At 43.2% G+C, this 19,021-nt stretch overlaps 1 protein-coding gene across 3 annotated transcripts in view; it reads right to left on the bottom strand.

Annotated features, from left to right (window-relative positions):
- The window catches only part of PKD1L1 (polycystin 1 like 1, transient receptor potential channel interacting), a 412,276-nt gene that overhangs the window by 50,015 nt on the left and 343,240 nt on the right, over positions 1-19,021 (bottom strand). For 2 of the 3 annotated variants that reach the window (XM_073630680.1, XM_073630681.1), the window contains exons 39-42: positions 14,778-14,861; positions 11,633-11,811; positions 11,282-11,516; positions 852-956 (exon numbers count right to left, since the gene is read on the bottom strand). In XM_073630680.1, the coding sequence (XP_073486781.1) occupies positions 852-956; positions 11,282-11,516; positions 11,633-11,811; positions 14,778-14,861 (603 nt within the window). The remainder of the gene's footprint in view (positions 1-851; positions 957-11,281; positions 11,517-11,632; positions 11,812-14,777; positions 14,862-19,021) is intronic. The other variant, XM_073630682.1, reaches the window with a different exon arrangement.

The raw sequence follows: 19,021 nt of genomic DNA on the forward strand, positions 1-19,021 counted from the left end.
GCTGACAACCTCTCTATTTTAACTAGGTCTTCTTGTAAAGCTGCTATCTCCTGTTGTCAAGTAATTGCCCTGCTTAGCTTTGTATCATTAGCAAACATTGAACTATTTATTCCAACCTCTATATCATTTATGAACAAGTTAAACAGAATTGGTCCCAGAACAGAGCCATGGGGCACCCAGCTCATCACTCCAGACCATTCAGCGATATGCCCTTAATCGCTACTCTCTGGGTATGCTCCTGCAGCCAGTTTTCTGCCAAGGTGCAGATGATATCATCAATGCCAAAGACCCTAATTTGTAAATTAAGTATTTGTGAGGTATATACAGACTTATACAGACTTGGGAAAATCTGATTAAAGACAATGAACCTACAGGTCTAAGTTTTGATTGTGGGAGTAAACAGAAGAAGAGCATGCAAACATGAGGATAATACATATGTTCTATGCATAGAAGGCCCTTAGTAAGGACTGAAACCAGAACTTGACTCAACAATGCAAGGGTCCTAACTCCTTAGGCACCATGCTGCCATTGTTTTTGATTTGGCTGGTACAGTGATAAAGGCAGTAATAATGGAGGTGCCAAGCTGCAAGCAAGCACAGTAAGCCATGTAGCTCAAATCTACTTGCTGTTTTTAAATTATTTGAATAGCACAGAAGCAGAGGTTTAAGCAGGCATTTTAGTCTGATTAGTAGTTGTAAAGTAATTGGATGTCACTGTATTGTGGTCTTGAATATGAATTGATGAACACGTGAATGATATTTACTGTATACTGCCCACTAATTTTTACAAGCCAGAGGATTTTAGATCAACTTGTCTACTGGTGCAGAAAAAAATATCAGTGCATGGCATACCTCCAAACAGTTCCATATGTCTTGAAAGTAGGTTTTGATGCTTTCCTGAATAACGGTACTCAGTTGTATGCAGAAAGAAACAAGTATCATAGAAAGAAATACCATCTGTCGATAGAAAATGTTTAAATTTTTTTCAACATTATTGTTTTTACTTTTGAACAAATTACATTATACTCCAGTTCTGTGCACACAAATATTTATATGAATGGTTTTGCAGAGCTTTAGAACATCATGTAATATGCATGCACAATGTCAGAAAGGTGTCTCTTTAAAATGATGTTTAAAAAAGTTAAGAGACCCAAACAGTCCTACTTAGGACTTATTTGTGTATGTCAGCGACAATTTAGCTGCTTGCAACTCCCTTCCCTCCCCTTACCACAGTCTTTTTTGTTTTATTCATTTATATTTGGCTTTCCTTTAATTCATGATTATCTGTATTTGTTTTCTGCTAAGTTTAAATTTTTTTTTATTTTGGGTGCACAACCTACACTTGCTGTCCTTGCTGTTGCTGCCCGTTGTTTGCAGCGTGTCACTGCATACTTGTGCAGCAAAATAGTATGCACCAAAGCACTGCATATTTATCCCTATATCCCTAGCTGCTATTAAATGTAAGCAATCTCAGGTAGGCTTAAAATAATTGACAGGAATTCTACAAAAAGAATTGTAGAGGTAGTAAGGGGTGAGCAGGTTTTCTATAAATCAACCTTAGTGAGACCATGGCCTGGTACATTGTTCCAAAATAGTTCATGCAGTTGCTGATCGAGAAAATCGAGAAAATTTTCCAACAAGCCCAGTGAAGCGGAAGTGGCCACAGATGGATCAAAATTCATCCGGTCTCCATTGAACCAACTATGGCCAGCTTTACAAACACAAATAAATCGTGGCACAAAGAGCCATTTAAAAACAAACAAAAAAGGTCATTATATATGCTTTTCTGGACACAGAATATACACAGAGACCCAACACATTGTCTTTTTTTTTTTTTTAAATCTTTATTTATCATTTTTCGTAACAATACATTTCCCACCGGGGATGTTTCCTAATACAAATCCACATTGATATGTAAAAAGTGTTCCAGAATATTTTAATGGTAGGACACTCCCACCAAATATGGGCCATTGTTCCTGGGGTTGAACAACCCCTCCAGCAAGTATTTGTCTTAGTCTTATCCATTTTGCTTACTCTGTGTGGGGTGGCATACCATCTTGCAAAGCATTTATAGTGACTTTTTGCACTCCTAGTGTCTACAGCTAAATAATGGGCCATCCTCAAGATTTTATCTATCACAGTTTTATTACATTGTGACCCCAATTCCTGCTCCCACCTTTTGATGTATGGAGGCACCTCCAGCTCCTGCTCCGTTCCCAGGATCTTATATATTTGAGTTATCGCCCCGCCTGCCTGCTCCTTCGTGCAAAGCTGTTTGAACGGTCTAAGCTCCTCCATACTCCTGAGAGGTTTCGGTAGTCTCTCAATGAAGTGGGAGAGCTGGAGGTACCTCCATCCATTCATCACCCATAGATCGGATTCCAGACTCAGTTCCGCAAATGTGCGTATTTGCCCCTTGTTTATAAAATTTTTTAATTGAATAAAGTCTCCTTTCAGCCAATTCCCTCCCACCTCCCCGGTTCAAAAAAAACATTATTTTTCATGTGTATCAGTGGTGAGTTATATGACCATTTATACTGAGCGTGAATCGTGTCCCAATATTTAAATGTGTTATATGTTAATAAAGATGTGTTCGTGCTAAGTGCTCTGAATTTTGGGGGGTTCCAGAGTGACTGTCCTAAATTCGTGTTACTCAGCAGGTGCTCAATGTGAACCCAGCGCTTATCCGTTTCTTTTTTACACCATTCCGTGATCCGTGACAACACTACTGAAACGTAGTATCTGTTGAAGTCTGGTAATGCTATTCCGCTTTTTTTTTTTCCCCCCTACTTAATGTTGCGTGGGCGATGCGTGGTTTTTTGCCACCCCAGACAGCTACACTTATTAGGCTCCTAAGGGCTTTTAAGTAATATCTTGGTAGGGGAATAGGCAACATCTGGAATTTATACAGAATTCTGGGCGTTAGACTCATTTTGACCGTGTTTACTCGCCCAAACCACGAGAGGGGTCTGGTACGAAGTCTTCTCGCTTCTTGCCTGATGTCATCTAACAAGGGAATAAAATTTTTTTGAAACAGTTTATTAAAGGTATTGGCTAGTTTAATCCCCAAGTACTTAATCTCCCCCTTCCATGGGAAGGGGAAGACTGCAGCTAAGTGCTCTTTTTCTTGGTTGGCCAGATTAATATTTAAACATTCGGATTTCCTAGCATTTATTTTGAAATTCGAGACTTCTCCATACTTCCTGATGATCTGCAGCAGATTGGGGAGAGTTATTCTGGGGTTTGTAATGAAAAACAGGACGTCGGCGGCGAAAGCCGCTAGTTTGTGTTCCTCTGTTCCGACCCTAACGCCCCTACAATCGGGACTATTGCGAATAGCGGACAACATGGGTTCGAGGGTCAAGATGAACAAGAGCGGGGAAAGAGGGCAGCACTGCCTTGTTCCATTGGACATCCTAAAGGGCTTTGATAAAGCCCCATTAGCTCTCACCATCCCTGCCGGGCTACTGTAGAGGACCTTATCCCAAGAAATAAACCTCTGACCAAACCCCAAGGCTTTCAAAGTGTTTATCATGAACCCCCAGTCTACCCTGTCAAATGCTTTTTCAGCATCAACTGACAGGAATAGAGCTGGGGGCCCACCTTGTTTGCAGAATTCCGATAGTAACACCGCCCGCACCCCATTGTCCCTACACTGTCTGCCGGGGACAAAACCTGCCTGATCCGGGTGCACTAATGCTGTCATTTTCTCTTTCAGTCTATTCGCCAACACTTTTGCATATAGCTTGACGTCTCTGTTCAGCAAAGAAATTGGTCTATAGCTTGAACACAACCTAGCATCTTTCCCTTCTTTCCGAATCAGGGTGATCGTGGCAGTTAATGCTTCGGCTGTCATTCCACATCCGGCACCAAGTTCATTCCAGTACCGGCATAGCCTGGGGACCAAGATGTGTTTCATTTTCTCTAAATAGATGGAGGTGAAACCACATGCCAGAACTTAAAAATCTCCCGGATCCGCATATATGGGCTAGGTATGGAATAATATATCTTCACCAGGTCTTGACTGATTCACGGCTCCAGACTTTTCAATCCCTCAAAGATGAATACTCAATACCGCACCACTTGTTATTCAAATACTTGCAGCTTCGCCATGCTCTGCGCTTCCAACTTAGGGACACTGCTAATGCTATTGCTCACCTTCAGGTCCTAGAGATAATCATGGGTACTGAACCTCAAAAGCTGATTTCAAATTTGTACTACACTATCCAACTCCCCAGAATAGCAACAGTAATTCAAAAGGCTAAATCAGGTTGGGAAAAGGACGTGGGGGACATCAGTGACTCCGACTGGGACGAAATTCTAGATAACGTTAAACAGTCATCGCCGAAACTCTCAGACAGATTGACACAGCTCTATATTGTCCACCAAGCATACTTGACACCCAAAAGGATAGCCAAATTCCAACCATCACAGAGCTCGGCATGCCTCATATGTACATATGGACCGGGAACCTTTTACCTTTTGATATGGGAATGCCCATGTTTACAAGATTATTGGGAACAAGTGATAAAATTCCTACATGATAAAATGGGCTCCCCAGTGGTATCGGACCCAAAATTGTGTGTGCTGGGGCTACTACCCGATACAGATATAGATAAGTTTCATGCTACCTTTATATATGAAACTCTATTTACAGCCAGGAAAGCCATAGCTAAAACCTGGATGCAGACTCTGCCCCCTACAGTGTCGTCCTGGAAAAGAGATGTAAACAGTATACTACCGTATAAAAAGCTGATATACATACATAGAGGATGCAAACAAAAGTACTCAAAGGTATGGGATAGATGGCTGGAAGACGGAGAGACCTGTACTTAGAGGCTCAACATTAATATATATAAAACAGTATACATGACTTGGTGGTGGGGGAGGGGGAGGCAAGGGCTGCGAAATAAAAGAAATATAAATAAGTGCGGTTTAGGAATGTGGTACCAAGCTTATCAATGGTTCTTTCTCAATTGCAAAACTATTAAGAAACAAAATGTAATAATTTCAATGTGCAAGGTGTATAGCTATTTTCCAATCTATGTACACGGCTAATGCTTGTTATGTATCTGTGAATTAAAGCTTAATAAAGTCGGATTTCCCAATTAAAAAAAAAAAAAAAATAGATGGAGGTGAAACTGTCCGGACCTGGACTTTTTCCCCTCGGGGAGTCCCTTAAGGCAACTAGTATTTCTTCTTCCTCGATGGGTTTATCCAGAAGGTCCCTATCCTCGGTAGACAGACTCACTAATCCCGCCCCTTTTAAAAACTCCTTACCCTTATCTGTTCGGGCAGTATCCCCCGACCCCTGCTTCCCAATCGAATAGAGGTCACCGTAAAACTTTTTAAGCTCGTCTGCTATAGCATCGCTAGTCACTCTCTCTTCCCCTCCTTTGCTGAGTACTTTCTCTATAAAGTTCCTGCTTCTTTTTTTCCTAATTAATCTGGCCAGGTGTTTGCTGGGCTTATTGGCCCAGTAATAGTTGTTCCTAGTTATAACATTTATAGCTCTCTTGGCCTCCTGCTCCATCGTGTCCCTTAGCTCCTCCCTCTTGGCAACTAATAGGTGATATCCATCTTGGTCCTGACCCCTTGTTTTTTTGTGTGCTTGTTCCAAGGAAAAAATTTCCTCTATTAGCTTCCCTCTTTCTTCTCTTTTCTTTTTTTCAAACCTGCTCCTATTGACACAAGAATACCCCTGACGTAAGCTTTATGTGTTTCCCATAGTATGGCCGATGACACATCCCCCGTGTCCTTTGTTTTAAAGAAAAAGTCGACCTCGTCGTGGAGTCTCTCTACTACTCCAGGATCCCTCAATAGGTCCTCATTCAGTTTCCACGAGAGGAGGCTCCCCATGCACTTCTGGTATTTTTACCCGCATCGTAATCGGGGAGTGATCCGAAAGGGACGTTATTTCTATATTTGTTTCCTTGACCCATTCCAACAAACTATGGTCTACAAAATATAATCTAGTCTGGAGTAGGTCCCGTGCACAGGGGAGAAGAAGGTGTAGTCTCTCTCTTTAGGATGCTGTAGTCCCCAAACATCCATTAGCTGGCAACGATATAGCTTACGCCTAATGGCCCCAAGTAACACCTTCCCTATCCCCTGGGCACGGGACGAGCCATCCAGGACTGGGTCAATGCAGAAATTTAAATCCCCTCCCAAGACAACTTCCCCCTCTCCAAATTCCGACAACTTTTTCAGTACTTGTCCCAAAAAAGCCGTAGGTTTCTTGTTGGGGCAATAAACATTCACTAATGTGATCACCCTGGATCCCAGTTTACCTTTTAAGAAAATGTAACGGCCATCGGGGTCTATCACTCTCTCCCTTAATGAGAAATTCGAAACCTTTGAGAGACCAATAGCGACTCCCCTCGACCCCCTATCAGGAGAGTCTCCATAGAACCATTGAGGAATCCTAGAGGAGAAAAGCCTGATTCTGGTGTCAAGGGTCAGATGTGTCTCTTGTAAGAAAACTACATCACCCCTCAGGTGATCCAGTTCCCTTAATATTTTATGTCTTTTGCTCGGTGAATTTAACCCTTTCACATTATAGGAGATGAATCTAAGCTCTGGCATGTCTATTAACCCGGCCTTCTACCGTACTCCCTGCTCCTCCGAGCACGTCCTGCAGTACCCCCCCTCTCCCTTCTACCCCCCACCCCCCCTCCCTCCCCCCGCCTGCGTTCCCCCCCCCCATGGCAAAAATGTCACCCTGAGCCCCCTGACCTGGAACTTTTCCCATTCCAATCTACGGGACTCCTTCCCCGGGGTGAAGTTCCAGCGCCAGCATCCAGCACCCTCCCCCCCCAAAAGGGGGGAAAAGAGGGAGCAAGAGGCGTAGATCTTTACGTGCCTCTGCCCAGTGATCCCACCTCCAGTGATGTCCACCCCTATTCAAACCCTCCACCCCCACCCGCACCCCGCATGTTTAAAGAAAGAGGCCAACAGTTCCCTCCCGTCACAACCCCCATCTCGTTATCCTGTCACAACTTAAGACCATTTACATTTGTAGTTTTTCCTCCCGAGGAGGGGGAAGGGGGGGGGGAGCGGGACGGGCAGAGAGGGAGAAAAAAAAAAATTCTATTCTCTCTTCCACTTCCCATATAGCCCCCCCCCCCACGTTTTCAACAGACCACAACATCCAAACTATTTAAATTATTCAGATTATTCAACTTGCAACATATCTGGGATGGGGATACCCAGACCGTTACAAAAGTCCTGAGCCTCTTCCAAGTATCTCATCCTGCATGATCTTCCATCCTTTGTAACTATCAGGGATGTTGGGAACCCCCAGCTATATTTAAGGTTGGATCTCCTTAGCTGATCCAGGATTGGTCTCATCTGTCTTCTTCGCGCGAGAGTTCCTGCTGATAAGTCTGAGAATATCTGCAGCTCTTTATCGTCAAACCTTATTGGGGGGGCCCCCTTTAAATTCTTCCAAATTTTTTCTTTGTCCTCGTATAAATAAAATTTAACGATCACGTCTTTTGGAGTATCTTGCTTAATGTGGGGGGGGGCTTCTTATTCTATGTGCCCTATCAATCCGTAAGGCTTCATCTTCTCGCCTTCCCATTATAGGATTAAAGATTCTCTTCATCTTTTCCCACCAGATCCTCATTTTGTTGTTCCGGGATGAATCTAATGCGTAAATTTTGTCGCCGGCTTTGGTTCTCTTGTTCTTCCAGCCTGAACGCCAATGTGCGATTTTCATTCCGCATTTTGCTGACTTGGTCTTTTAAGTCTGAGATTTCTTTGGGTTGAAGCTCTGAAACTTCCTCTGCCTCCTCTACCCGGCGGAGAAGATGCCCCATATCAGCTCGGACATTTGATATTTCAGCTTTAATTACATTTTCTAATTTGGTGAACATTTCGGTCAGGTCTGTTTTACTTGGTACTAGCGCCATTATTCTTTGTTCCTCTGCGGTACTCCAAGCGGTCGCACCCTCATAGTCCAACTCTTCACGGGTTTTCTCCCCCTGACCCCCCTTTTGTTTCTGTTGTTCTTTCTTCTTGTCCTTTGTCCCTGGTTGTTTCGCCTCCATTCCCGGGCTTTTAGTATTTACTTCTTTTAAGTATTTTTGGATAGAGCTGGTGTTAACCTCGTGTTCTGGGGTTCAGTTGTTTGTGTTGAGCGGCCTCCCTGCTTCCCCTCCCGCCTGCAGTTTACCACTCGTTCTCGTTGGGGGGATGGAGCGGGAAAAAACAGCCGAAGCCTCACAGTGCTTCTTTCTTCTTCTGTCCCCTTTTTCTCTTTCTTTTCTTTCCTTTTCCTTTCTCCTCTCCCACCTCTCTCTCTTCCTCCTTCTTCCTTCTCCCCTTCTTTTGTCACCCGGATGTTGTACACCTAAGCGAGCAGCTTCCTTGTCAACCTAGGTAACTGAGTAAACCAACTGTGAGTAGGGGGGGGTCTCGCACCCCCCTGTCCCCCTATAAATCTCCTGTCAATGAGGGCCCGGCTGGCCACTAGTTGAGAAGGGGGAAAATTTCAGCTTGCCAACATTAACCAGACATGTAAGGAGAGTCTTATGCTTATGCTAGGGACAGTTCATGCAATCCCACAAGGCATAACCGGCCTTACCCAGTGCGTCAATAAAGTTCGGCTCCGGGCCGGACGGTGGTGCTGCTAGCCCTGTTTATTTTCACCGTGTCTAGTTCCAGTCCACAGGTATAAATTCGTTCACGATATTATATGGAAGGGAAAAGGGCATAAGTAATCTTTAGTTACAGCCAGCCCTTTACCGCGTAGGGAAAGTGTCAGTGTCCACCTCTCTACCAAAAAGCATGAATCTTCCTGCTTTCCTCTCTCCCATCAGGCAGCCCAATTCTATTATTCACAGTTCATGCTGCTAGCTGTAACACAGGTTGCATATACAACAAAAAATCTTCTCATACCTTGCTTCTTCTATTGGTATGCTGTCGGTCTGCTGCAGATACAGGCTGGATTTAGTTTAACTAGGGTGCTTCCTCTCGCTCAGTTGCGGGCAATGGCGTACCTCCGTGAATAGGCTGCAGCTCCCCACCTCCAGTCCTCCACCGAAGACTTGCTTCTTTGCCTCTAATCAGCCGTCAGGGTGGCTGAGTAGCACCGTACATGGCCGCCGTTCCTCCGGTCCGGGGGTCTCACAGGGAGGCTTCAAGCTGCTGCAGCTACGGCGGGAGGGGGGGGGGGGCGGCGGGATAGGTTAGACCAGAGAGCGGCTGGGCACTAGTTCTTGACCCGGATCCCCGTGGTCTCTCACCCCACGAGGCATCCTCTGGGACGCGCTGTCTCTACACCTCTGCCGGAGCCAGCGCTGAGCTCCTCCCCCGTACAGACGTCACACGCACATCACACCCCAACACATTGTCTGATCCTATCTTTACACAAGATGTGTAAACAGAAAATAGATATACATTTTAGGACATGTCATCTCACTGTGATTAAGGCCTCATGCACACTGGGCATTTTTAGGGCGTATGCACAGTGCAGCTCAAAAAAAGCTGCTTTTACAGGCATTTGATCTTTTGTTTCTCTGCCTAAAAGCTTGAAGAAGCTTGTGCTTTTTGGTGCTCTTTTGAGCGTTTTTAATGAGCTTTTTTGAGCATAATCATTTTTTTTTCACAAACCCCCCCCCCCCCCTTTTTTTTTTAGCTTTTTTGCGCATTTTTGGGCACTTAGGCATCTTTTCTGCTCGAAAGCTCCTCTCAAAAATGCGAGTTTGGTGGGGGTTTTTTTTGCCTGTAAGAGCACATGCCTGTAACCTCCTGAAAAAGCCATAGTGTTCATGGACATATTGGCTAACATGGAGGGGAGTTTCCAGGCAGATAAAAATGATTGCTCAAAAAAGCTCAAACACCTGTAGGAGCAGCTTCTTTGAGCTTCTTTGATATGTAGTGTGCTTGAACCCTTACAGCTGCCATTTTGGGCATTGGATGTTTTTTTAACTGCACACATAGGCTTTTATCAGCATTTTTTTACAGGAAAGTTTAGTGCGGGGCATTTTTTTTTTTTTTTTTTTAGTTTTGCTGTTTTAATAAAGAACTTGTCAAAAACTTGTGTTGTGTTTGTATTTACTTTTTACATTTTTTTGGTGAATGAGTAGGGGTGATATGTACCCCAAACTCATTCACAAAGGGGGAGGGTGGGATCTGTGGGCCCCTTGTTAAAGGGAGCTTCCAGATTACGAACCCCCCCACCCGCAGACCCCCACAACCACCAGCCAGGGTTGTGGGGAAGAAACCCTTGTCCTCATCAACATGGGAAAAGGTGCTTTGGGGGGGGCGGAGCCCCCTGCCCCAAAGCAACCCCCATGTTGAGGGTATGTGGCCTGGTATGGTTCAGGAGGGGATGGGTGCTCGTCCATCACCTCTTTCCTAGCCTTCCAGGCTGCATGCTCAGATAAGGGTCTGGTATGAATTTTGGGGTGGACCTCACGCCATTAAGAGAAAAAAGTAGGGTGGGGGCTCCCCATTTTTTTTTTATTCCGGCGTGGGGTTCCCCTTAAAATATATACCAGAACCTAAGGGCCTGGTATGGATTGAGGGTATGCAATTTTTTTTTACATTCAGCTGTCAGTGGGGAATCCTGCTGACAGCTGATGACTCATTTGCTGTTAAGGACGCAGCGGCCAGCTTCCCAGCTTGCTCCTTAACCATAAGCTATTCACTGTTTTTTAAGGATGCTGGCAGCCCCGCTCCTTGATGCTGCAGCTACTAAATATAGTTTACACACTAGGCTAAACACTGCTAAACGCTGGCAAAAAACACCAACACATGAGCGTTTTTTAACAGCATTTCCAAATCAGTTTTTAGCTCTCTAGTGTGCATGAAGTCTTATGCCACGTACACACGATCAGATTTTTTGCCAGCAAAAGTCCGATGTGCGCTTTTGGTCAGAAATTCCGACTGTGTGTATGCTCCATCGGACTTTTGCTGGCGGAATATTGAGAGCAGGTTCTCAATGTTTCGGTCAGATAAAGTTCCGATCGGAATATCCGATCGTCTGTACCAATTCCGACGCGCAAAATTCCAATGCATGTTCGGAAACAATTAGACGCATGCTCTGAAACATTGAACTTCATTTTCTCGGCTCATAGTGTTGTACGTCACCGCGTTCTTGACGGTCGAAAGTTCCGAGAACTTTTGTGTGACCGTGTGTATGCAAGCCAAGCTTTTTCTGTCAGAAAAAACATCCGATGGAAAATCCGATTGTGTGTACGCGGCATATGAAGTAATTTTAGTCCTTTCTTTACTAATGTAAGCATAGCTAAATAGAAAAAAAGCATTTACTGTACCTCAAATGCCATAATGAAATAATCCCTTAAGCTGGTGATGCGGTAAATTCTTAAAGAGTCTATAGCTGAAGAGGTAATAATACCACCTGAAGCAGGCAACTCTATAAGGAGTGATATCATTGTAAATAGATGAGTTGGAGAGTTATAAAGGACAAACTGTACAGCAAGTGCACTTGTTCCTCCCTCTATCCATCTCTGATTTCTCATTTTCAGTAATGTTGTATGGGCTTCAGTTCTAATGAGTCAAGAGATAATAGGAAAATATTAAAAAATGTAAGTATTGCATATGTACTCGAGAAAATTGACCAGAAGTATTTCTAAAACAATGTTTTAAAAGTTTTTAAGGCTTACCTTAATCTGCCAAGGCTGATTACAGAACCTTGTTCTCTATAGCATTGAATTTTACCACATTGATAATATATTTGATCTAGAGTCTCTTTGCTTCTCTGTGTATGTGGCTTATAGTTTATTTCTTTTGACAATTCATAAGAGGAAGTAAAAAATGGATTTCCACGTATAAAATAAGAAATCTAGAAGAAAAAAAGTAGTTTTAGTAAATAAATAATTAAGTATCAAATATGCTCTATGTGGTCAGTTTTGTTCAGTATATTTACTATTTACTCTGGACACTATATATCCTGCATAATAACACAATGATCAAAGAAACAATTTTGGGATTTAAACAATGGACACCGTTACTCCAAGCTGCTTCCAAAAATGATAACAATATATGGTGAAGGGGATTACACTCTGTCCTGGGTACAGGCAATAAGGAGGTTCTTTGTGCAGGTGGATTGGTCTACTGCCTAAGGGTCATTCAACAGAGCCAGCACTGTGGGGTTAAGCAAAGCATTTCTTCTCATAAGGGGATGGTGACAAAATGAATCAGAGAGGGTGCTGCGCTTTATATATTTCTGACCCCTGCTCTGTATACATTAGATACCGTAGACCTCTGTACTCTATGTGTTTACATAAACCTGACCCCTGCACTATTTACATTACATCTACCTGACCTCTGTACTTTGTATATTATACACCTAACTCCTACACTATTTACATTACACAAAACTGACCCTTTGCACACTGTATGTTACATACCCCTGCCACGTGCAAATTTGCGAGAGCTGACTGTCAGGTAAGGCTTGCTGGGAGCAGCAGTTCTATGCAAGTGGGTGCGCGCTTGCGGGTGCCTGTGCGTACGCGCATGCGCGAAAGTGCCTATGCGTTTGCGCGGGCATACGTGGGAGTGAGCGAGCGCGCGATTACCGGCACCAGGCGCGCTATTTAAACTCTGTCATGACAAGGAAATCTTGCTCTCTGATCTACAGAGTTCCCTGAGAGTTATCTGTGTTTCCTGATCCGTTCCTGTATTATTCGGCTTGCCTTGTGACTACCCTTTGCCATCTGCCTGCACCTGACCTCGGCCTGTCCACGACCTCGCTTCTGTCTGATCCTCTGGTACATCCGTACCAGTCTGTTACCGACCCAACTTGTTCTGTGACTCCTTCAGCCTCCTGCATCTGCTCCTGTACTGCTCGTCTGTGTATGACCCCGCCTGTCTGACCTTCCTGTGTTCCAATCCCTGGGACCATCTTCCTGCATCCTGTGAGTGTCCGCCTGCCTGCTTCAGCTTCCAATCCTCTGCATCCCACCTCCTATTCCAGTTGTTCCAGCAACCCCCGGAGCCTCAGACCAGCCCACCAGCTGTTGATCCTGCCAGGCACTTGTGCTGTCCTGTAATCCTGTGCATCCTGTCTGCTCTACCAGGGGCCGTGAGTCAGGGATGTAAGAGAGGCCTCCCTCTGCATATCGGGCTCAACAACCAGGTACGTGACACTGACTCTCCCTTCAGGGAAAAAATATCTATGCCCATGATAAATACATAATAGATTATTTGCGATAAAAAAAGGATCCGCGCTCTTGATAAATACTTGGTTTATCACAAATAAATAATTATGTATTGATAGTGACTGTTTGTCTAAACATAGGGGTTCACAGAATGTATGACTGGAAAGTATGACAATAGCATGTGTTTTGCGTTTTGCCTACATGTTGGGAGCTGGAATGCTTTCAGAGCAAGGGTGAATTAAGTTTTTTTATTGTATTGTGCTACCACACATACTAGTGGAACTAAAGTAGACCTAAAGAATGGCGCCACATTGCTGAGGAACATTTGGTGTGCACTAATAGTCTCTAAGTATCATGCATAAAAACGGACACAATAACAAATAAATGAATCACACCACTTCATTTTGCTATATAATACTATCACCAAACAAATGTTGATGCCTATGATTGCCAGCCCCTTTCCGCATTTGGCATATGGTAATTATGTGTAGACCCATATACTAGTCATACCCCATATGTGGAAAACCACTAGTAACCATAGGCAAAAACATTGTGCTTAGTAGTAATGGTTTTATAGAGCAAAAGAGAACAGTGTGTTTGTTAAGGTATTATTTTTATGTAAGGGAATTTCAAGAAGTGCCACGCATACTAGCTTTTTGTGTTTTCCTAATTGTAAAGTCTTACAACTAAAAAATAGTAGCCGTGTAATATATAGGAATGAGCCATAGCTCATCTAAAAACATACACTGTATTACCAAAAGTATTGGGACACCTGCCTGACCTTTAGTGGCATCCCAGTCTTAGTTTGTAGGGTTTAATATTGAGTTGGTCCACCCTTTGCAGCTATAACAGCTTCAACTCTTCTGGGAAGGCTGTCCACAAGGTTTAGGAGTGTGTCTATGGGAATGTGTCTTCCAGAAGCGCATTTGTGAGGTCAAGCACTGATTTTGGACAAGAAGGCCTGGTTCGCAGTCTCCGCTCTAATTCATCCCAAAGGTGTTCTATCGGGTTGAGATCAGGACTCTGTGCAGGCCAGTCAAGTTCCTTCACCCCAAACTCATTCATCCATGTCTTTATGAACCTTGCTATCTCGTCCTAATCAACGTGTCCCTGTCCCTATCTAAATATTCCCCACAGTGCAGGGAGCACTGAAACCCAGCACAACCTCTCAGGGTCCAAAATGGCTGCCCAAATCTCAGGAGAGCATTGTGCCCAATCAGACACAGGCTTCCCCAAGTCCTCTACAAGGTGCCCCTAGCCTCAGAGGTAAGCCTCAATCATGTGATTGCAGTGTTTACTTTTGGAATATAACCAGGAAGTGAGTGGGTAATCTGTGGCTCGCCACCTCACTTCCTGTGCTGACACCAACTTGAGTGGTATCATTGCTCAGTGGGACAGTGGCGACTGCACTATAATACCCTGCCACAATCATACCATCAGTGAGGTATATATTTTCTTTATTCAGTTTCAACCAGGAAAATGTATGTGGTGCCTGGCAGGCAACAGCTTCAGCAACTTAGCATTTTATAAAGCAGCTGCTATACATCTTCTGCTGATGTGGTGACACCAATTTCGTCTCTTAACCAAAATAATGTAATTCTACAAGTAGCTCACTGCTTTGTCTAATGCTTAAATGTCATGATCTTACCATTTGGTTAGATCTATGTGTTGATTTATATTTTCTAATAATAGGGGATCCTATAAGAAAAAAGTTCCCTTCTACTGGTCCAGCCTGCAAAAAACAAACAAATAAATAAATAAATAGACACAAAAATAAAAAAACAGCAAGTGCAAAACAAGGTGATTGGGCATAAATCAATTTAGGCCCTTTCACACTTGTGCGACTTGAAAGTTGCGCGTTTTGCCGCAATTTTTGCCACAATTTTGATGTAACTTGAAGCAATGCCTGTGTAATCTTGAGGTCTATGGAACTTAAGTCGCATCAAAGTCGGACCAAAGTAGTGCAGGGACTACTTTGAAGTCGCACAGATATGAATGGTACTCATTGGAAATCATGGGTTACAACTTGTCATGCGACTTTGCAGTCTCAAGTTGCAGGACAAGTCGCACAAGTGTGAAAGGGGCCTTAGTTGGATCTATGTGTAGATTGAAATTTTCTAATAATAGGAACTCCAGTAAGAAAAAGTTCCCTGTGTTGGTTCAGCCTGCAAAAAAAAAAAAAAAAAACCCAGCAGATGCAAAACAAGGTGACTGAGGAATAAATACATGCATAAATATTATTAACCACTTCCTATTCATGCCAATTCTGGCACATCGCTCCTACAAAATTAGTCAGAAACCCCAAACATTATATTTGTTTTTGCAGAGACTCTAGGGAATAAAATAGCGGTCGTTGCAACTTTTTATGTCACATAGTATTTGCGCAGCAATTTTTCAAATGCTTTTTTTGGGGGGAAAAAAAAAGCTGTTTCATGAATAAAAACAAAAAACACTCAAGTTAGCCCATTTTTTTTTTTTATAATGTGAATGATGATGTTATGCCGAGGAAATAGATATCTAACATGTCATGCTTGCAAATTGTGCACGCTTGTGGAATGGTTCCAAACTTCGTTACTGAAAAATCTCCATAGGCAACGCTTTAAATTTTTTTTACAGGTTACCTGTTTAGAGTTACAGAGGAGCGCCTGGTATAGAATTATTGCTCTCGCTCATGGCGATACCTCACATGTGTGGTTTGAATGTCGTTTACATATGTGGGAGCGAAGTACGTATGCATTCACTTCTGCGTGCGAGCTCCCGGGGACAGGAGCGCTTTGAATTTTTTTTTTTATTGTTTGTTTTATTTTCATTTTTTTATTTTGACACTTTCCCTTTAAAAAAGACATTTTTTGGATCACTTTTATTCCTATTACAAGGAATGTAAACATCCTTTGTAATAGGAATAGTGCATGACAGGTCCTCTTTATGGAGAGATGTGGGGTCAATAAGACCCCACATCTTTCCTCCAGGCTGGAAAGCCTGAGGTAAAAAAAAAAACAAACAAAAAAAAAAAAAAAAACAGGTCGATCTCAGCTTTCCAGTCGAGTATATGGCAGTATTTACAACTGCCAGGCTGGGCGTGACGTCACAACATCGCGCCCGGGCCTCCGAGAGTCATAGAGATGACTGGGGACCATCTATGGTCAACTTCCGGCAATGATGGATTCCTTCTCTGGCTCGCGGATCGCACGAGCAAGCCGGGGGAAGCACTGGAGGGCAGTGGGGGGGGGGACATCCCCTCCTGTCGTCTGTAAGACAAATCAAGCGGCTGAACTGCCGCTATGATTGTTCTTACGGTGCAGAGAATATGCAATATGCAATACACACCAAACTGAGCATGTGCAGCCTGTCCCCTGGCTCTGTATTTTAGGAAATATATTGGGAACAGTGAAAGGAGGAGAGGATCAGAGGAGACAGCCGTTTTGATCAATGCAGAGGATTAACCCCTTAGGTTTCACAGTGGGTAAAACAAGCATGCTTTACTGCATATACAGACTGATTTTACAGTTTTGAGTTTAGTAACACTTTAAGTAAACAGCATGTTACAGTAAGGGGAATAAACAGAAAAGTTATTCCCTTACCTGCGCTAATGGGTGAATGCAAGTAATAAATAAATAAGGGCTGCTCATTGTAAAGTTAAAAAAACATAAATGTGAAAAATTTGTAATAAACCGCGCACCCTATTCCTCTAACAAAACATATATGAATAAAGTCCAGTTATGTGCAGTAGTGATATGCGACCACTAGGTGTCCCTAGCAGAAAACATAAGGTGAACGTGCAAATGCAAATTAACTTTATAAGCATAGATTATAAACCATATAATACCACCAGATTCCTCCAGTGTGTGCACAATTATATAAATTAAATTAGACTTTTAGTGCATTGTCCAAAAAATCAATAAATTGTGAATAGGGCAATGTCCAAAACACCTTCTATCAAGTGGTTTTCAATGATGCATAAAGTTCAATTGATCCAACAAAAGGTGACAAAAGCTCTTCCTTCACCAACACCTGTCACACAGCCTACTTACCAGATCTATATGACTCCCATTACAGGAGTCATATACAACAAATTGGCACAGATAAGATCGCTGTGCTCGTCTCCACGATTTAGAGGGGAAGCCTCCAGGCACAGTTAGGATCAAACGCCACCAAACCTCCAGGTATCGGTAAGAAAGAGACAATCTCCCATGGTGAAGTACGTAGGTTTATTTAAAACATTAAAAAATATCACTTGGTACAAGTGCATATGAGTATAAAAGGAAGTGGAAGCAGGGATGCCGATTTGCACTGGGTGTGGTCTAGTGTGATACGTCACTTCCACCCATAGTGGAATGCAGGTGGAGCGCAAATCGGCAAAATCTCTGCTTCCATTTCTTTTATACTCATATGCACTTGTACCAAGTGATATTTTCTTTGCGTTTTAAATAAATCTACGTACTTTACCATGGGAGATTGTCACTTTCTTGCAGCAGAAGGTCGCCCAGGTAGCCCAGAACAGCCATTCCCCACAGGCACAGCAGCGCCAGAACTGGGGCTAACACTTTGGTGAAGACCCAAGGAGCGGAGGTGAGATCAAAGAGTAACGCCGCAAACTGATAATGCTTCTCTCTCAGAGCAAAGCGGAGGAACCGCTGGTGCTGTGCACAAATTGGAATGTGCAGGTAGGCATCCTTGATGTCGATGGAGGCAAGAAAGTCCCCCTGATGAAGAGATGCCACCACGGAGCGAATGGACTTCATTCTGAACTTCCACACCCGCACATAGTGGTTCAGGGCCTTGAGGTCCAGAATCGGACATATGGTACCCTCTTTTTTGGGATCGTAAACAGGTTTTAATAAAAGGAAACGTTCCCAGACATCCCAACCTGCAAAAACTAATTTCAGGGAGGTGGCAAACTCATTTCAGGAAGGTGGGCGTAGCTTAAACCGTGCTACATATTGGGCATGGCTTAAATGGGGTGTGGTTTTAATAGAGTCTGAGATGACTTACAGCAGGAAGTAGTATGTGGAGGGTGGTGTCAGTAGGGCAGTGGATGGTGCCAGTAGTTCCTTATTTTTATTATTATTTTTTTACAATTGTATTTTTTAAATGATTTTACAATTTACTTTTTTATTTTTTGTTTCTCACAATGATTTGGGGTGGGGTAGTGGGCAGTGTCAGTAGAGCAGTGTGTAAGTAGTTTTTTGTTTTTATTATTTTCTCTATTTTTTACAATTTTGTTCTTTACTATTTTCTTTAAATAATTTTTTTAAATATTTTTTCACAGTGCTTCTGGAGAAGGGGGTGGGGAGTATGTGGCAGTGATGTCAGTAGGGCAGTGGACTGTGTCAGCAGAGCAGTGGATGGTGTCAGCAGGGCAGTGGATGGTGTCAGCAGGGCAGTGGATGGTGTCAGCAGGGCAGTGGATGGTGTCAGCAGGGCAGTGGATGGTGTCAGCAGGGCAGTGGATGGTGTCAGCAGGGCAGTGGATGGTGTCAGCAGGGCAGTGGATGGTGTCAGCAGGGCAATGGATGGTGTCAGCAGGGCAATGGATGGTGTCAGCAGGGCAATGGATGGTGTCAGTAGTTTTTATTTTTACACATTGTTTTTTTTAATTTGAATTTTTTTTTTGTTCACAATGCTTTTTGGGGGAGGGGGTTGGGGCAGTGGACAGTGTTGGTAGGGCAGGGGGTGGTGTTTTTTATTTTAGATATTTTTTATCATTTCATTTTTTATAATTTTTGTTTACAGTTTTATTTATTTTTAAATTTTTTCTGCATTTTTTTTTAATCAACTCTGTTGATTAAAAACAGACCCCTGACATCTCCTCTTTGAGACATGGAAAGGGATTGAAGACATTGATTCCCCAGTCCCTTTCTCAGCATTGAAGATGAATGGACAGAAGACAGT

This window comes from Aquarana catesbeiana, linkage group LG05 (genome assembly GCF_042186555.1).
Source record: "Aquarana catesbeiana isolate 2022-GZ linkage group LG05, ASM4218655v1, whole genome shotgun sequence".
NCBI classification, from domain to species: domain Eukaryota; kingdom Metazoa; phylum Chordata; class Amphibia; order Anura; family Ranidae; genus Aquarana; species Aquarana catesbeiana.